This window comes from Eretmochelys imbricata, chromosome 1, assembly GCF_965152235.1.
Source record: "Eretmochelys imbricata isolate rEreImb1 chromosome 1, rEreImb1.hap1, whole genome shotgun sequence".
NCBI classification, from domain to species: domain Eukaryota; kingdom Metazoa; phylum Chordata; order Testudines; family Cheloniidae; genus Eretmochelys; species Eretmochelys imbricata.
In genome coordinates this window covers 15079026-15098471 of record NC_135572.1, presented here as the reverse complement: position 1 = coordinate 15098471, position 19446 = coordinate 15079026, and the positions used below count along the sequence as shown (strand labels likewise).

Here is a 19446-nt window from a genome sequence, read left to right as displayed (position 1 = left end):
GTGGGGTCTGGAATAGAGAACCGGGAGTCAGGATACCTGGATCCTATGGCTCTTCCAACCTATTGTGTGTGGATCTGGTCTGCATAATCCCAAAAGTTTCAAGCCTCTGCCCATGTCATTCAGTGAATACATCATACCATGAAGCTGATGGAGAGCTCATGAGACAATGCAGAATGACGTGCCAGCAGCGCACAGTTCACACAGCATTTGCAAAGGCAAAAGGCCCCGATCATCCACCTTTCACAGTCCTTGGCCAAGACTAGCAGCAAGGAGAAGAGCTGCTGAACCCAGGCAAGACTGAGGAGATGCTGACATGAAGAGGGAAGCAGCTGGAAGAACTCATCTTCTCCATAACTTCCTCTGCTAGTGAAGGTTTCTGGCCTCTAATTGTTAAGCTGGACCCCAGTCTGAGGGTCCTTTTGGACTCCTCAGTGCTGCTGGATGCCCAGACTGCCATAGCGGCAAGAGATGTCCGTCACAGTTCAGGGTGACCATACCTCCCACTCTGTCATACAGCAAGCACACCCACACTCAGGCTTCTGGCTCCCCCGGCCATCACCTCTCCTGGGCAGAGACCCGCATCTTTCTCCCTTCCAACCAGGGTATTTCCAGGCCAAACAGTTCCCTGCCTACACTGTGATCCCTCAGCAAGGCAGACTACCGCAACAGGCCAGTGCCTGCCCTTTGTTTTCTCTTCAGAGACTAACAACAAAGTAAGTTACCACACAGTTTTTTCTAAGCAAACATTTATTTGTAATGTACAAAGCATTACAGAGAAAACATTCAAAACAATAAAAGAACCTACACACATGCTGATAAGCTCACCAGAGATCACCCCAACTCCAACATGGGCTCTGTCAGGTGAGCTGTGCTTCAAACCACACACAAGAATTTTCCTGTGGTTTCAAGTTCATAACAGCCTTTGCTCAGAACAAGAGTACTCATGGAAAGTGTAGTCCACCCTTTATACAGCCTAGGTGGCTTTGATTAGGAGTTTCCAGGAGCAGGTAACCAGGAGACAATGGGTTTCTCTCTCCAGGCCCCCCAAGGGCCTCCAAGGAAATCCACTTCACATGTATTGTCCCAGCCAGTTCTTTCAAGTTCCTAACACCTCCCACAACTTGCATGAATCACGTCTCCCTCCTCAAGAAGTTCCATGCAATCCCACAACAATGCATAAACCTTTGGATTTTTAATGCAACAAACTCAACTAATTAAACTTAATTCAACAAGATTTAACTTCATTCAGTAATATTTGTCCAGAACATTGTCATGTCTGTCACACGCCCACTTCCATCTGCAAGTGGCCCTATCCTATCTGGCATAGATCTGGTGATCCACACATTCATGAACACCAGGCTTCATCACTACAGCCCATTATATTTAGGAATAAAGCTACATCCCCTGATGCAGATTTGATGGATACAAAATATGACAGCCTGTCGGCATAGCAGCACAGACCTCCATGAATACATCACTTGGTGCTCCTCTTTGAGTACAGGCACCCAGCTCAAGATTTCTATCCTGATTCCTAGATCCAGAAAATAAGGGAATGTGAGCCACACAAACTGAAGTGGGGAGGAAGGGTTCACAGACACTCATGAGCGCCTGAACTGCTGAGCATCACACGGCTCAGATATATACTGTTCCGTGCATTTATTGCTTTTGCCATCTACATCCCTTAAACTCCCCCTGGATTTTAATGAAAGTCTTCACTTGATGTTTAATATTCAAGTTTAAAAACTGTATTACTGTGTTATAAAAAACAGATCCATGTTCCCCAGAATCTAGATGAAAACAGGAAATAAGAATTTATTATATAGACTTAGAGGAGAATAGGATCTAGCCTGCTAGTTCCAAAGCCTCATGTACCCTCCCTTTTTCCATCCGTGGTTTGACTATGTAGCTATGACCTCTAGGCAGTGGTGACTTGAAATAAAGTCAGCTGAATATATGCACCAAAAGGAATCACTCCAGGCAATAAATTTAAAACATTTACTTATTTTTGAGGCATGAAGCATAAAAGCTGGGAAGGACATTGCATATTCAGGGCTGCCAGCCTTTTTGATAAAAGGATAAAAGCCTGTAGCAATACATGTCAAGCTGTGGTTTTGGTTTGTCTCTGTACTACATTTCAACCCAAAGGACTCCATAACTCCTGTCAAGTTCAGGGCCCCATCCTGCGAACATCTGCCTACGTGAACCACATTATCCACATGAATAACCAGTTTAACTCAGTGGGATTGCTCACCTGGGGAAATCTGTGCAGGGCTGGGCCCTTTATATGTTATACAAACTATACACAGGGATTACCACACTGATCTGTGAAGCGCAGCTGCCTTTCAGGTGAGTGGTGGCAGCTGATTAGCAGCACCTGGCAATGCGTTTGCAAAACTCTGGGTCAGGAAATGAAGAATACTTGATCCATTTGAAATTGCAGGTGCAGCTTCAGACAGACAGAATGCAAAAGGGTGCATGTGTGTATAACAATTTGTTTACGATTATAGTTACACTATTATTTTCTTTTCACACTTTAATTGGGACAGGTTGAAGAGGGCCACTGGCACTGCTTTTGAGAGAGAGATGGCAGGCACTGCAGATGGCCAGCTGGCCACATCACAGAATCATTTTTTAAAAAATCTTCATAACCTTGATGGGGTTAAGGGCCCCAAGCAGGGATCAGGGGCTCATTGTACTCTATGAAGACAGCCCCCACACCTTAAAGAATTTACACTCTAGATTGCAACGGGATGACTGGTGAATGAAAAAACAGACGGTGCAGAGGTAGAGAATGGGGTGACAGGCCACCACTTGTCTCACTATCACCAGCAGCTATTGGCTTGTTGGGACCTCAACAGAGGCAAGGTTTAAAGAGGATCCTCGCTCATACTGCCTGCATGTCAATTACCAGTGCAAGCATCTCTGCCTGGACCACACAGGTGCTCCTGCTTCTCCTACTGCCACTTGGCTGGGCACTTTTTTGGTCACCAGTGCATTTTATTACATCCCAAACAGCTATGCTGCAAAAGCCAGAGTGTGCCTGTGTGTAGACAGTGGAAAGTGATGTTTCCTCCATCCCCAGAATTAGCCTCACAGTAATTAAAGCTTCACACTGAGTTACCATCCTCTTTCCTATTATTTTCATAGAATTTTAGGCTATTTTTAAAACAGTGCTGTTTCTGTACACCGCTGCTGTCAGGACTTGAATGCATCCCAAAGCAGGTGGCTAATTGGGGTCTGGTACATACCGAGCAACTGGCCCATTTTTAACATCAAACTGTGATGCTTGAGTGGCTTAATGCATATACAGAGTCCTGCTATTTCCAGTCCAGTTAGCATCTTCCGCAGCTACTTTTATTATACGTGGGAGATTTCTTCCCAAATGCCATCCACTCACCCAGGGCTCCCGACCCTGTCACTAGGACCATGGGTTCCATTAACGTTAAATTTTAATAAGCAACACCTTCCTCCCATATGATGGGGCATATGGTGACCAAAGAAGCCTTCCCAGAAGCTTTCATAATGGGGTGCCCAAATTTTGCATCACCACGGGTTGTACTTCACACATCAATTCATTAATTCTCCTGCTCATGAAGCATAGAAAGCACACTTCGGATTACCTGTTTCCAGAGAGCCCACAGTCTCCTACCAATGTTGCAACCTGCTCTATATTAAGGCTGAGGTGGGATGGCACAGCATCCTTCCAACGTGTGCAATGCTGTCCATGAGGTCTTCTCCATCCAATCCTTGTTGGATCAAACATGCAAACATAGCGGGCTGGGATTCTGGAGGATGGAGCAGATGGCTAAGCCACCCGAGCCAGCACTGAATCACTTGGGAAGACACTGGAAGCAATGGAATGCACTGGAGTGGGTCCAATGCCTGTTACGAGGTGAGACCACCATATGCCTTCAATATGTCATTGCGGTTTCTTGTCAAAAGCATTCAACCGGCGCATTTGCAAAACAGAGGAGCGCACAATCAGAAAAACTGCTTGTCCCATACTCTTCACGGCTGGATGAACAGAATTGCTGTTGTGCTCCTCAGTAATACATACGGTTAGTAGATTAACTCCAGGATGAGTACAAATCTGCAAGGAAAAGGAATCCATGGACTGTGTTTTAGGATTGCATTAGCAGCTGTATGACACTCAGGCTCCATTTGCGCAGAGGTTGTACTGTCAGACACAGCAGTCTTATTACTCGTGTCTTCAGGTGCTACCAAAAGGATTGAGGCTCCATTGGGCTGGGCGCTGCAAAGACACACAAACAGTCCTTCCCACAACGCAGATACAGAGACAGACGAAGGACAGGGAGCAAGTATGTCTATCATATCAGCACATGGATCCGGGATAAATTGGCAGTTTTCTCAGTTGCACATTTTGCTGTTTTTTGTTTTGTTTTTTTTAAATTAACCCTACTACTAATCCCTTATCTACTCCTATGAAATATCTCTATTTTACTGACGAAAATACAGAAACAAAGAGAGAAAGTAACTTGCTTCTGATGACAGGAGGGAGCAGTGTCAGTGCTGGGAATAAGACTCAGGAATTCCTGGCTCCCAGACTCATTCAGACTTCTAGACCATGCAATGCCCACATTTTTCAAACATGGTCCATGATTTTTGGGTACTCCAGTTTTTGGTGAGACGAGCGATGCAACCATAACTAAGTCAACAGAACGGTGGGCACTCGGCATCACAAGTTGCATACCCAAAACTCCAAGCATCCAAAGTCATCAGCCACTTTTGAACACTTCAGCCTAAGCGCGATGTTCACTTCTCTCTCTGCAGACCTAGCATGAGCTATCTCCATCTGTGATCTAGATCCAAATGAGGCCCCCTTTCTCAGTCCTCTGGGGCTTTTGCTTCATTAAAAAAATAATTCCTTTTGGATTTTATAATGGAATAAGCTAGGAGATTGAACGACATGATGCACTAGCTGGCACCACTGCAAACTAGAGAGTGCCATAACTCATACCCGGTTGGCTGGTGTCCAGTATGCTTCAGCTGCCAGAAGTCCTGCAGGCAGTGCAAAGCAGCTGGACACGTTCACCCATACAGAGTTGGAGCCACCAGCAGCTGTGTGAATCCAGAGGGGTCAGGATTCTTCACTGGGATCTACAGACTAATGCTAGAAGGGAAAATAGCGTGCTAGGGAAGGAGTGTTGTCTAGAGCAGAGGTTCCCAAACTTTAACAGCCCGCAAACTCCCTGCATCTGATGAAGTGAGCTGTAGCTCACAAAACCTTATGCTCAAATAAATTGGTTAGTCTCTAAGGTGCCACAAGTACTCCTTTTCTTTCCACTAAATTGTGAAATCTTGTGAACCCCCTCCTAAAAATGAATATTTCCAGGGATTTAAGTTTAAATTTCCTCCGCACTCTGCACAGCTCCTGCTGCTGGACCCCATTGACCACCATGGTCAACTGAGCTCGGGCTGCAGGTCCCGCTGACCACTGGGGCTCGGGCTGCCAGCCGCAACTGCCTGGCCCCACTCTCTCTGGGGCTTGGGCTGCCAGCCCCGCGTGGAACACTGGGGTTCAGGCAGCCAGCTCCCCCGCTCACGGGGGCAGGGCTCAGGCTGCGAGCCCCAACTGCCCTGCCTCACTCTCCCTGTGGCTCAGGCTGTCTGGCTTGCAACCAGGTTCCACCTGCTGTCTCCAATGCCTGGGGTCCTCTGGCTGCCATTAGTGAAATTTTTCTGGCGAACCCCCTGTAACGTTCTGCGAACCCCAGTTTGGGAACCACTGGTCTAGAGGTTTGAGCCAGGACTTAAGGGATCTATTCCCAACTCTGCCAATGAGACAATGGGTGACTTTAGGCAAGTCACTTAAGCCCTATGCTTCAATTTATCCAGCCGCTTTATAGATGTAATATTGCCTTCCTCACTGGGGTACTTCGAAGGAAACTCGGCAACTGACCTTTGCAGAGCTTTGTTTGGTTGCGTTTGGATCACAGAGTTCAGATTTCTCCTGGTTTCTTCCAGAGACCTGGCAAAACTTCCCAGCAGCCCAGGTTTGCTCATCACCTTAGCAACCCTGCTCCACTTTGGTTTCAAATTCCATTGTGAATCTGAAACCAAGTGAGTTGTGTGCAGTTAGGGCTTTGTTGCAAACATCTTACCTGGGCTCTACTCATGTGGCTTCATTGTCTTTAACAGGTCATCAGATTAAAAAAAGCTGTAGAAATGTCCAGGATGGCTTTGAAAGAAGTCTGAAGTACTCACTTTACATTCCTTTGCTATGAAAAGCAAAAGCAGCGCTGAAAGCAGCCCTGGTCAGTTCTCTAAGTGCATCCACACAGAAAACACCCCCACCCCACCCCCCACCCCAGACAGCAAGTCTCAGAACCCGTGTCAGCTGACTCAGGCTTGTGCTGCAGAGCTAAAAATGGCACTGTAGAGGTTTGGACTCACCAGGATTTGGAGCCTAGGCTGCTGCCAAAGCCCAAAATGTCTACACTGCTATTTTTAGTCCCACAGCACAAGCTCCTTGAGCCAAAGTCTGTTGACCTGGGCTCTGAGACTCAGTGCTGCTTTTTTCATAGGGTGATCGGCTGCGGCATAGGGGCTTACAAGAAAGCAGAGAGAGAAAATTGTGCATTTGATATGAGATGACAGAAGAAAAGATATTGGGGGTCTTGTAAACCCTTGCACTTTTCCCTCAGGTAAAACAAAAATAATTTAAAAAGTTAGAACATCAGCCGCACACAGGTATTTGCTGAATATTTGGACTCCAGATAATTGTTGTTACGAATATTGTGATAGCACACAGGAGCCTCAGTTGCAGACCAGGACCCCACGGGGCAAGGCACTGTGAAAGTGCAGAAGAAATAGATGGTCCTTGCCTCCAAACAGCTTGCAATCTAAGACAAAAGACAGGCAGATACAGACAGATGGGGGAGCACAAAGAAACAACACGTGTCAGCGTGGTAAGTAAGCAACGAGGAGAAACCATGGAGAGGAAAAAACTCGAGAAGGAAAATGAAGTACCATGAGTGACATTACAACAGAAGTCCCAGAGGGGTTGGTGACAGGTAAAGACACCTCAGCATGGTACCGCCATCTGAGACTGAGTTTCTCTTCAGCGCTTTATTCTCCCCACCCTGGAACATCAAGTTATTCCAGGACACAAGACATCCCAAATAAACATGTTCCACTCTAAATGTCTATGAGAGCGGACAGGCCATGCTCAATAAAACTGTCAAAAGAGCTGACAGGATACAAGCTACCCCCAAACACATCCTCAGGAGCATTATGTTAATCTCCCTGCTGAAAACATGAACTTGTTTAGAGACAGCCCTGTCTTGTATTAGTCATTCCTGGCAGAAAATCGCTCCCATCATTAAGTTTTTTTGAACACTCATTCAGTAACTTCAGCATCCTAACAGGCAGTTTATTTATGGGATCAATGACCACTTGCATTTGGAATAGAATTTGCACATTGTCTTTGACAGGAAGGTGATTGCTGAGGTGATTTAGTTGACAGTAGCTTGGGCTTTGCTCTAAAGCGTTTCAGAAAATTGCCAAGACATATTGCAAGAAATTCAATTTTATTAAAAGTGGGCTGAGTAAGGTTCCCTGAACTTTTGAAGAAAAAGCCTTCTTTTAGTTGCTTATAACTTCGCAAAATTTTAACTGTCTGCATACCAGCTGTCTAGCCCAGGCTCTGTTGTTTCTGAGAACAAGGCTTGGGGGGAATATGTTCTGCAATAGTTAAATTCTGGTGATCTGTTTCTTTGAAATGTTCTAATGCCCCTGTGCTGTGGAGCAGGGACTTGAAATTCAGCAGCGGGGTGGCCTGTGTGTCAGAGATTTGCCTTCTGCCATCTCTGTGAAAATTCACCACAATTTGGCAGAGTTATAAAGGCTTTGGGGAGGGGGGTTCACACATGCTCAGTTGCGACTTTTGGATTTTAGCAGGTAAAATCTCTGAAGAGTCCAGTCTCAACCACCACGTTCCATCCCCACACAGAACCTAGTGCTGACCTGACTCTGTACGTGCCATCCCCACAAAGCAATGGAGCATACTCCTGCCCAGGGATACAGGGGCTCGGAAGAACTTTCACCGTAATGGCCAGGCACCAGAACTAAAAGCAGGGAGCATCTCTCTCCTGCGATCTCGATGCTCTGGCTGCAGCATGGAGAAGGAAGCCATCTGATCTGAATGCAGAGGGGACAACACGCGGACAAGGAAGACAGGAAAGGATTAGGGTGGTACAAGGAACCTACCGAAACTGAGGACTGGAAGAGGGGAAAGAAACTGAGTGGGAATTGGAGAAGGGAGACGGGAATAGGAGTCATGGATGAGGGGGAGAGACTGGGACCTGGTGAGGGAACTGGGAGAAGAATAGGAGAAAGCTGGTTGGGAAGGAGCACCTGAGATCAGATGATAAGCTTGAGGGAATGTGGGACTGGATGGACAAGGAAACTGGGACTAAGAAATAGGGGAGGAGAGAGCTCTGACAAGGCATTGGGACTGGTGGGGCTAAGAGACTGAGGAAAGGAGCTGGGGGAGGCAGGCGGTGACTGAGATTGGATGAGAATCACAATGGGGGTGGGGAAGTGATAGGATGAGGAGCTGGGAGTGGGGTGGTAAACTGGAACTGGGACTGAGATAGTGGGGACTGTCGGAAGAGAGAGGGCGCTTTCATGGTTAAGACAGTTGAATGCATTCCTGGGGAACCGGAGCCTACCCCTGTCCCTCTGCCCAAGCATTCCCATGTGACGCTGGGTAAGTCAATGCAGCCTAACTTTCCCCAGCGGTCACTACCTGGGAGTGGCTCATTTTCTGGGTACCTGACTTGAGACCCTGGCGTCTGCTGTGCAGAAGCACTGAGTACTCAGAGCTGCCACTGAAGTCCCTGGGAGCAATACTTGAACATAGTTAGCGCTATATAATGCTAAGTACTCTGAGGAATCAGGCCCTAGGTATCTCAAATTGGGCACTCAAAATTAATGGATACTTTTGACCTTAGTTTACTGTAACTCAGCTCCCCATCTGCAAAATGAGGCTCACACTCCCTCACTTCACAGGGGCGGCTGTGAAGATAAATTCATGACTGTTTGTGAAGCATTCAGATACTATAAATGATGAGCACCACAGTAATGTCCTCCTGGGATTTTCTAATTCTGTCTTCAGAGCAGGGTAGAATAATGTGCAGTAAACAAGGCCTTGGGCCACACATTTAACAATGGGGATAAAACAAAACATTGCACAGCCGCTCACTAATTGAGCGCCATCCATCCTGTGCAACGAGTGAAGGAGGGGTCCTGTGGGAAAAATACTGCGAGACCATGTAGTTAAAGACTGTCCCATAATACATATGCACAGTGGTTGTGGGGGGTAAATTAGCTTCATTCTTTTAACATAAGGTATATTACACACAGTAATAAACTATTTCATATTTTTATAATCTATATTAAAATACATTTTTAAAACGTTTCTTAATAAAGGACGCATCACTGTATCTCTTTTCTCCCAAAGAGAAATCATCAGGATCCATCACCTTTGGTAATAAGACACGAGCAAACAAATCCATTAAATAATTTTTTAAGAATTGTGTGCATATTTAACATAAACTGACTTCCTCTGTGATCGTACCTGCCACGACGGAGCGTCGAGAACAACACGTCAGAACAATAAATAGGGAAGTGGGAGTGACAGACAGGTGTGTATTGTGGAAACGCTGATAGTGGCTCCATAGTTAAGCCCACCTCAGGCTTTTGACTGACAGGATCTTAACACTTCCCTGGAGCAGGTTCGATGTAGGGTGGCCAGGTGCCCGGTTTTTGACCGGAAAGTGGTCGAAAAGGGGACCTGACAGTGTCCGGCCACATCTCCTGACAGGACACCCAAAGTCGGGTCACTGCGGGTTGGGGAGGCACCGGGTCATCACCTGCATCAGCCACTGCTCAGCTGGGGCCACCTCCTACCCGCATTGGGCACCTGCAGCTCCCAGCCCTGGCTTCACAGGCAAGTCCCTCCCAACCCAGGATGGGGATGAGGAGGGGGAGAGCAGCAAGCGATGGGGAGGAAAGAGGGGGAAGGCGTGTGAATGGGTGGCGGGGTCATGGGGGAAGAGACAGGGTGGGGCAAGGCCTCGGGGGAAGGTGTTCAACAAGGGGGTAATAAAATGGAAATGAATCAGAGTAAGCTGGTTTTTTGTATACATGGTTTATGTATAAATGAGTATTTTTGCTTGGTTGCCTCTTTTAGCCTTTACAGTGGGGAGAGGAGTTTGAACCTAGACAAAAAAGTCCCACAACTTTTTTTGTTCGGTTTGAATTTTTCACGTTTGGGAGGATCAATTTAAAAAACAAAAGCCAAAACTAGAATAAAAAACATCACTGCAACTAGAATAGCCAATGTAGATTCAATCTGGGGTCTGACAGTCTTATGGAAGCAAACAATTGACAAGGATCAACAGGATAGGACATCACAATACCTTCTTACGCAACATTTCTTAAATAAAATTACTAACTAGAGACACAAACTGGCTTCAACAACTTAAGTTCCACCTTCTTTCTCTCCACGTTTACCATGGAGCATACCCATCTGGAACTCTGCACAGCCCACGTCTAGTGGCTAAATGATATCAATACAAGTATATATCAATACGTTTATCCATGTAGACCAGAGGTTCTCAAATTGGGAGGCGGGTCCCCCAAGGGTGGGGCAGAGAATGTATTCAGAGGGGTGGGGAGGGTGAGAAGAAAAAAAACCTTACTGTGCACATTTTACCCACAGCAATAAATAACTAGCAACACATCAAGTGCTCAGATGGCGCTGCGTATTTTAATGGATTTCGGTGAAGCTTGCATCGCATTATACAAAGTCATTGCCATCTGCACGTGAATCTGTTTACTGCAAGGCAGTGTGCACATTTAATTGTAAGCATTGACCACCATCACAGTTTTGGTTTTGCTCTTATAACAATGGGTCGTTGGCTCTGTTTGAATCAAGGCCTTATTGTTTTGAATATCTAGTGAGGGTTGCGTGCTGATTTTTTAAAAATTGACATATGTACTTGTGTGGCGGGGAGGAGGGGCATAAACTACGACAGGCACAAAGAAGGCGGCGTGATCAAATAAGTTTGAGAATCATTGATGTAAACAGACAGAAGACGGTTCTCACTTAATACAGACTCCACTACCCATTTACTACAGTTATTGATTCCACCAAACGAACCCAAACGTATCATTAATGTTATAAGAAGTTCCTTAAATAAAACAAACAAAAAAACCTCACACACACAATAGTGACCTGGTTCATCTCAAGAACACACAAATCTGCATGAGTTGACCCCACCAGAAACGCTCTACTTACCAGTTGATTTCATTGTAGTCATTGTGAACTTCCCACCAGAAATAAAACCAGACCAGCGTCAGGAAGAAAGTGAAGGTGAGGATTAAGAACCAGAGTCGCTCCCACTGTGGAGGCAAAGGAAATTAACATTAGCAGGGACCTACACTGCAAGGATTCCAACGCTCAGAACTGATAAAGTCTCATGCTTTGTCTACACATAGTTTTTTTTTCATAGATATTTAGGTCAGAAGGGACCATTATGATCATCTAGTCTGACCTCCTGCACAATGCAGGCCACAGAATCTCACCCACCCATTCCTGCGAAAAACCTCTCACTTATGTCTGAGCTATTGAAGTCCTCAAATCGTGGTTTAAAGATTTCAAGGAGCAGAGAATCCTCCAGCAAGTGACCCGTGCCCCATGCTACAGAGGAAGACGAAAAAACTCCAGGGCCTCTTCCAATCTGCCCTGGAGGAAAATTCCTTCCCGACCCCAAATATGGTGATCAGCTAAACCCTGAGCATATGGGCAAGATTCACCAGCCAGATACTACAGAAAATTCTTTCCTGGGTAACTCAGATCCCACCCCATCTAACATCCCATCACAGGCCATTGGGCCTATTTACCATGAATATTTAATTACCAAAACCATGTTATCCCATCACACGATCTCCTCCATAAACTTATCAAGTTTAACCTTAAAGCCAGATAGATCTTTTGCCCTCACTGCTTCCCTTGGAAGGCTATTCCAAAACTTCACTCCTCTGATGGTTAGAAGCCTTCGTCTAATTTCAAGTTTAAACTTCCTGGTGGCCAGTTTATATCCATTTGTTCTTGTGTCCACATTCGTACTGAGCTTAAATAATTCCTCTCCCTCTCCAGCATTTATCCCTCTGATATATTTATAGAGAGCAATCATATCTCCCCTCAACCTTCTTTTGGTTAGGCTAAACAAGCCAAGCTCCTTGAGTCTCCTTTCATAAGACAAGTTTTCCATTCCTCAGATCATCCTAGTAGCCCTTCTCTGTACCTGTTCCAGTTTGAATTCATCCTTCTTAAACAAGGGAGACCAGAACTGCACACAATATTCCAGGTGAGGTCTCACCAGTGCCTTGTATAATGGTACTAAAACCTCCTTATCCCTACTGGAAATACCTCTCCTGATGCATCCCAAAACTGCATTAGCTTTTTTTACAGCCATATCACATTGGCAACTCATAGTCATCCTATGATCAACCAATACTCCAAGGTCCTTCTCCTCCTAATTAAATTGGTAGAAAGGTAGATTTAGTTCCCTAGTGTGGATACAGCTGTGCTGATATAAACACCTTTATTCTGATATAGCTAGTCTTGGTAAATTTAAATGTCTATGCCAGTATAAATATCTTTAGCCTGGCATAATTACTTCCACTTGTGATGGTTGCAACAATTTAAGTAAATTAGCTTTTCTACTGATTTAGTTAAATCAGTGCAAGAATTCTCTGTAGACAAGGTCTAGTTTGAGTTCTTTTTTTATGCATAAAGAATGAATCCCCTCAGCTCTGCAGCAGTGTTTGCAATGAATGAAAATCTAACCTCTGCTGGCTGAAATACTTCACACATGCTCACTCTGTTGATATTGAGAAAGAGGAATGGCCTTGTGGCTAAAGTAAAGGTCTCGGATTCAAAGAGACCTAGGTTCTAATCCCAGATTTGCCACAGGCTTCCTGTATGGGCAAGACATTATTATTCTGGGACGCAATTTCCCCATATGTAAGATAATACTTATCTCTCAGGGATACTTATCTGGGGATAATACTTATCTCTCAGGTGCTTAAGAGTCTTTCTTCACTACGGTTGTCAAGTGCTTTGTGATCCTTCCATTGGAAATACTATATAATCTCAAAGTATCTTTACTAGGTGGGCTTCCCCTTCTCACAAGGTAAAGGCAACTGTTGTGAATTCTACTCCTGTTGGTGCCGTGTATTTAGTTTGCCAATTACTGTTATGTCCACATGATTCCATGCACCATGTCATGGATGCTCAAAGAAGAGCTCTACCTCAATGCTACAGTAAGTCTGTAGGCCAGGGGTAATCTATTTTTTTGTCAAAGTCCAAATTTCTTGGTATAGGTTCTAGAGAAAATGGTATAGATATAGCTTCAAGGTCTAGGTTCTAGAAAAAATACAAAAAAACAACAACATTGATAATAATAAGTAAATAAAAAGATTTTTGCAGTCCCTTCAAAAGCATCTTGCAGTCCAGATTTGGCCCCCGATCTGCCTATTGACTACCCCTGCTGTAGGCCTTTCCATGTCCAAAGCACTCAGATACAGGTGTGTGTAAATCCAAAGTTCCCACCGGCATCACTTGTTTTTCCACCCTTATATAGAGTATTTTGCAAAATACTCTAGTGGAGAGAAACGGGCAACATTTGACTCAGACAACAATATTCAGTTTTGTGTATTATCTTAAAATCAGCTACTTGGTGTTCCATTCCAATAGACTGGAACGTCCCAAAGATGTTCATTTAGGAAGCAGCATTTGGAGAAAGCTGTTCTGTCCTTAACTAATATAATTTCTGTGTGTTCCCCACTGGTTATAGTCCACAGCGTTAACGGCTCTGCAGGCACAGATGATTTTGCTTCAAATGCCTTTCAGTCAACTTGGAAAAAAAACTGACGTAAATTAACAAAGGAGAACATTCAAATTAGTCCTCTCCCTCCAGAAATAACAAGACAGAATACCAAAATTTATAAGCAGACTCTACTACTATAATTTCTTTCTAAACTCTGAACACACTATTAACCGGTTTTCAAAATATGCTTTTCACCTGTGAACTATGACTTTGCTTTTTTAATTACAGCAAACAATGTAACCACCACAAATAACTGAGTATGCATTTTGTTATCACATAAGATTCTTCCACTTCTTTCTCCTTTTTATCTTAAAGGTTAGTCACTTACGTAACAGTATTTTGATTATAATTCATCACACACAAGCCTGGATTCTAATTTGGTGACATAGCTTTTTGCTTTATGCTCCACAGCACAAAATGGTGCAGAAAGTACAAGGGCTGGAATAATTTAATCACCCCCTTTGCTTGCAATAATGTTTTCCACTAGACATCCCTGATTCTTGATACAGGGGCAAAGCTTGGATCCTCAAGAAATCCTAAGGGAGTTGGGTGCTAAATCAATATCAATGGCATTTGGGTGCTTAATTCCCCTAGACCCCTTTCAAAATCTTAATGTTTGACATGTCTTTACCCTGATGCTGATAATTTTAGACAGAGCGATGCTGAGGGCTTTTCAGGTGCAACTTCTACAAACATTAATTGCAATTAAAGTCACGTGGCTAAATTGCTGTGCTGAGATCTTATACACCATTGCCCGCCCACACATCCAGCCTTGCTATGTGTGGACTGAACACAGGCGGTGCATCCTAAAGCACATAGCATCCAACAGAAATCTGCACAATTTGGCTTCACAAGGGTAAATCCTGAGGCTGATGTGAACCCCCAGGAACAGAAAAGTGATAAAGTTTAGCCAGCATGCTACAGCCTCATTGAAATCAATTGATAGTTTTCCCACTGGCTTTGATAAAGCCAGGATTTCATGCTGAATATATAAATGAGACCTTGCATTTGCCATGCACGTCCACTCCTACTTACTGCCTTTCTGCACACACCGCATGTATCAAAGCAACAATTAAAACCAATGTGAGAAGGAAACATTTCCACGGTAAGATGTCACATGATAAACCACCTTGGTATTGAAGAGCCAAGACCAGATCTGCCGAGCCAAGCTGGGGTGCGGGAGTGGGAGTGGGGGAAGAGAAAAGGGGTTGTTTTCTTGGATGAAGACAAACGAGATTGAATTGGTTAAGAATGAGATATTCTGTTCCATGGCTCAGGGGGTTGTCACTACATTTAGAGAGGCACGGACTGCTTTTAGCACAGGGAAATGGGAGTTGGGAGCTCCCAACTCTGCCACTGATTCAAATCATTCCCTGGGCAAGTTCCCTAACTTCCCCCGCCTCAGTTTCTATAAAATGAGCTCTGTAATTCCCTCTTTCATGGAAGTGGGTTTGGGATTCTCAAATGACCAGCACTAGAGCGGCGTAAATTAACACAATGCACCCAACTTCTACTTTCCTTACCACCAAAATTCATTTGTGCCCAAGAGGGTGTTTGTGACTATTTTGCAGACGCTGGATTTTCCCTGCCTCCCCATCACAGGGGTTCTCAATCTTTTTCCCTGAACCTCCCACCCCCAACATGGTACAAAAACTCCATACCCCACCCGGGCCACAACAACAGTGCTTGTGCATATAAAAGCCAGGACCAGCATTAGCTGGTAGCAAGCAGGGCAATTGCCCAGGGCCTCATGCCATGGGGGCTCCACAAAGCTAAGTTGCTTGGGCTTCGGCTTCAGCCCCAGGTGGCAGGACTCGAGCTTTCTGTCCTGGGCCCCAGTGAGTCGAATGCCAGCCCTGCTTGGCGGACCTTCTGAAACCTGCTTGTGGCCCCCAGGGGGCCCTGGACCCCTGGTTGAGAACTGCTGCCCTATCAAACGCACCTCCTCTTCATTTTAAGAGGTGACTTGTACTCAGAGAAACCTCACTAGTCTTCAACACAAGAACGGCCATACTGGGTCAGACCAAAGGTCCCTCTAGCCCAGTATCCTGTCTTCCGACAGTGGCCAATGCCAGGTGACCCAGAGGGAATGAACAGAGCAGGTAATCATCACGTGATCCATCCCGTTGCCCATCACCAGCTTCTGGCAAACATATATGACCATTGATGGACCTATCATCCATTAACTTACCTAGTTCTTTTTTAAACCCTGTTATGGTCTTGGCCTTCACAACATCCTCTGGCAAAGAGTTCCACGGATTGTGCGTTCCTTTTGTTTGTTTTAAACCCCGCTGCCTATTAATTTCATTTGGTGACCCCCTAGTCCTTGTGTTATGAGAAGGAGTAAACAACATTTCCTTATTTACTTTCTCTACCCCAGCCATGATTTTATAGACCTCAATCATATCCTCCGTTAGTCATCTCTTTTCCAAGCTGAAAAGTCCCAGTCTTATTAACATCCATCATTTCCTTTTTTATCCAGTACTTAACAACCTACTACGCCCATCGAGTCCAGTTCACCAAATTACTGGATAGGTTTTCCAAAGCAACACATTTGCATTTATCAATATTCTACCTCCAGAAAGGGAGTTTAAAATATGCCTAAAGTGCTGAGATGCTAGTTTCCTGGGTTCCTCTGCCTCTTGGCTTGCAGGATTTGAAATGGCATTACCAGTAATAGAAACTTCCTAAACTTGTTATGAAGTAGAAATCAAGGCTACCAAAACTATCCTTATTTATCTCAAACCAACACTGACACGAGGAAAGTGATCTTTAAATACGGAGATGATCACTTTGGGATAACCTTGGATTATGTTCAGGTTTAGGATGACAGCTATTTCGATAAACAAGCCAAGCTGGACATTTCAGGGCAGTTTATTTACATTGCATTTATACGTAGGTACCTTAATTTGTGTGGGGCTCTAGTGGCTATTTAGGTCCAACCCTCTGTGACAGATTGTTCTTCCTACATCTATTTGCTTAGCTGACTGTTTGATATACTTTTTAACAAATTTTATGTCCGATGTGCGAGTTGTTTCAGAGGAACAGAGCTTTCTTTACAAGTCTAACAAAAAAAATCATAGCATCACTGATACATGCAGAGAATGGAAATTATACTGGCCAACTTCCAGAATTTGTTTAATTTAGCCTTAGGACTAGTACAAAAAAAAGCTCATCAACTCCAACATGACCGTGACACTTTTACAATTCTAAGTTTGAATAATCACGGCTAGCGCTAATATTTTACAACCGTATAAAGCAATGGTTTTCAGCCCTGACAGACCCCCAACTATTAGACTTTAAAATCACGTCATTCCGATTACTGAAGTATCAACCTGTAACAACTGCATCTAGGTGTACAAAATGTAATTACAAGAACATGAACAGTACCCATTATAAATATACGGTTTAAAAGTATATGAAATGTATGTTTGTATACTCTATTAAATTTTCCAACTGACAAGTTTGTCAGCGTTGAGATTTTAGCACTGAAGTTTGGGGTTTTTAAAAAATGCTTTATTGACTCGAATGTTAAAATGCCAGGATGAAGAGACTATGCTAGCTGGTTATCAATTACCTGTGCAACTTTTAACCCTCATGTTGTCAAAACAGATGACACAGACCCACTTTGCGGAGCCTTACAAATGAAACCTGGTAGGTATTTCATGGAGGAGGAGGTGGTGCTGTTAGTTTGGCAACATGAACATTTTGGACACTTTATAAAAAGAGGCTGGTACGTGCAGCAAGTAAATGAAGACTGGGATTTGTTTCAGATAAACATGGCTACTAGTGCTATTGTGGGAAGTCTTTCAAAGGGAATATAGAAACACAGGTCATGAACACGTACAGTCATCAGAAATTGCAAGGCTCTTTCCCCAAGCCCATTGTCCTGACCAGATTTCAATTTGGGTGATTAGATTCTGCATACCTAGCACTCCCCTCCTCTGTAGTTTCTCCCCACTACAGGATGTACTTCCAGGCTAGACTATTAAAGGCTTTATACACAAGCAGCAAGATCTTGAACTGAATCACCCAAGTTCATTCACAATGATTGTACACTGCAGAATTCCAATAAGGGGAACAGAGAAGATAAGCACGTCCTAACACCTTGAATATTGGGAATTCTGTGGAGTGGATATAAATAATTCACATGAATGCTGTATTTGATGTGCGGTGCGCATTCTTTTAATTTGGGGGTAATCCTTTTAATAGGAGATAGTCCTTTGGTCCCACACTGCTCTAGTCACATCAGTTCCAAGTTACCAAATCCACAGGAGGTATGTGTTCTTAGATCCATTTTACCAATGGGTAAGATGAGGCTCAGAAAAGTAACTTGCCGAAGGTCGTAGTGAGAGTGAGCTGGGACTAGAACTCAAGAGGCTCAACTCCCTGATCCTTACTCCAGCCCCAAGATGATCTCTTTGCTTCTAGTGACATGAGCCGTGCCCATAATATGATAGCCAGTTTGATTAAAGTGCAAGTTCTAAAGAGACAAATGGATAAAGCAGGTACATGCAATAGTCTCTTTGTGGCGCACACCAGCAGAGTTCACAACAGCTCAGAGGAAGATGGAAAATTGCTTGCTTGTTTAAAATAAAGAAAAATGATTTTGAGGCAAGAATACTGAAAAGGTCAAGAGCAGACCTAACATTATCAAACTAGAGAAGCACATTTCTTCTTTTTTCTATATTAAATATACCACCGTACTTGCAATTTATTATCTACTCTCTAGTGCCTAATCTTAGCGGCATTTCAACAAAAAGGAATTCAAGACATCGGCTTTCAGAGTGTCTGCGGTTCTGGTCAAAAGATATCAAATCTTCGTTTCTAAAGAGCTGTCCCATCTCTGAGCTGCAGCACAAGCCTTTCAAAGCTGACGGCAAGCACGCAAGTCCTAACGACGATCTGTACCACAGAGTGCTTATTGTAAAATAATACTGTACTTGGCACTCCTACAGCTCCTTCCATCTGTGGACCCTCCATCACCTCACAATAATAAATTTATCTTCAACATCCCCTTAAGATCTGGAAGTATTCTGCGCAATTAAAAAAATAAAATCAGGCAACAGAGGCAAGGAGAAGCTAAATCTTGTCGATTTCTTTCTGCCTAACATCCCTAAGACAAGGCTTTTCATATCCATCCCCGCAACTAAAACTTGCATCCAGGCTTTCATCATCTCAATTACTGTGGTGTCCTTTTCCCAGCCTTGAAAAATGCAACCTTGCTCCACTCCAGTCCATTCAGAATACCGCTGCAAAGATCATTCTCCTAGCCCGTCATTTTGACTGTGTCATCCTTCTCTTTGCATCCTTCCAGTGGATGCCCTTGCTCTATCTTAACAAGTTGCTTGTCTTCACTTTCAAGGCCCTCCACAGCCTATCCCCACCATACCTGTCCTCTCCCTACTGCACACTTGTTACAGTTTCAAACCAACACCTTTGTGTTTTCTCTCATGTTGCCCCCATACATTTGGAAGGTGCCCCCTGTAAATACCCACAAAACAATCTCATTATCTACCTTCAA

The 19446-nt window shown here is 44.2% G+C and overlaps 1 protein-coding gene across 1 annotated transcript in view; it reads right to left on the bottom strand.

Moving 5' to 3' along the window:
• Window positions 1-19446, bottom strand: part of GDPD5 (glycerophosphodiester phosphodiesterase domain containing 5) — a 252636-nt gene that overhangs the window by 90349 nt on the left and 142841 nt on the right. The window contains exon 3 of the mRNA XM_077841822.1: window positions 11327-11430. Within this exon, the coding sequence (XP_077697948.1) occupies window positions 11327-11430 (104 nt within the window). The remainder of the gene's footprint in view (window positions 1-11326; window positions 11431-19446) is intronic.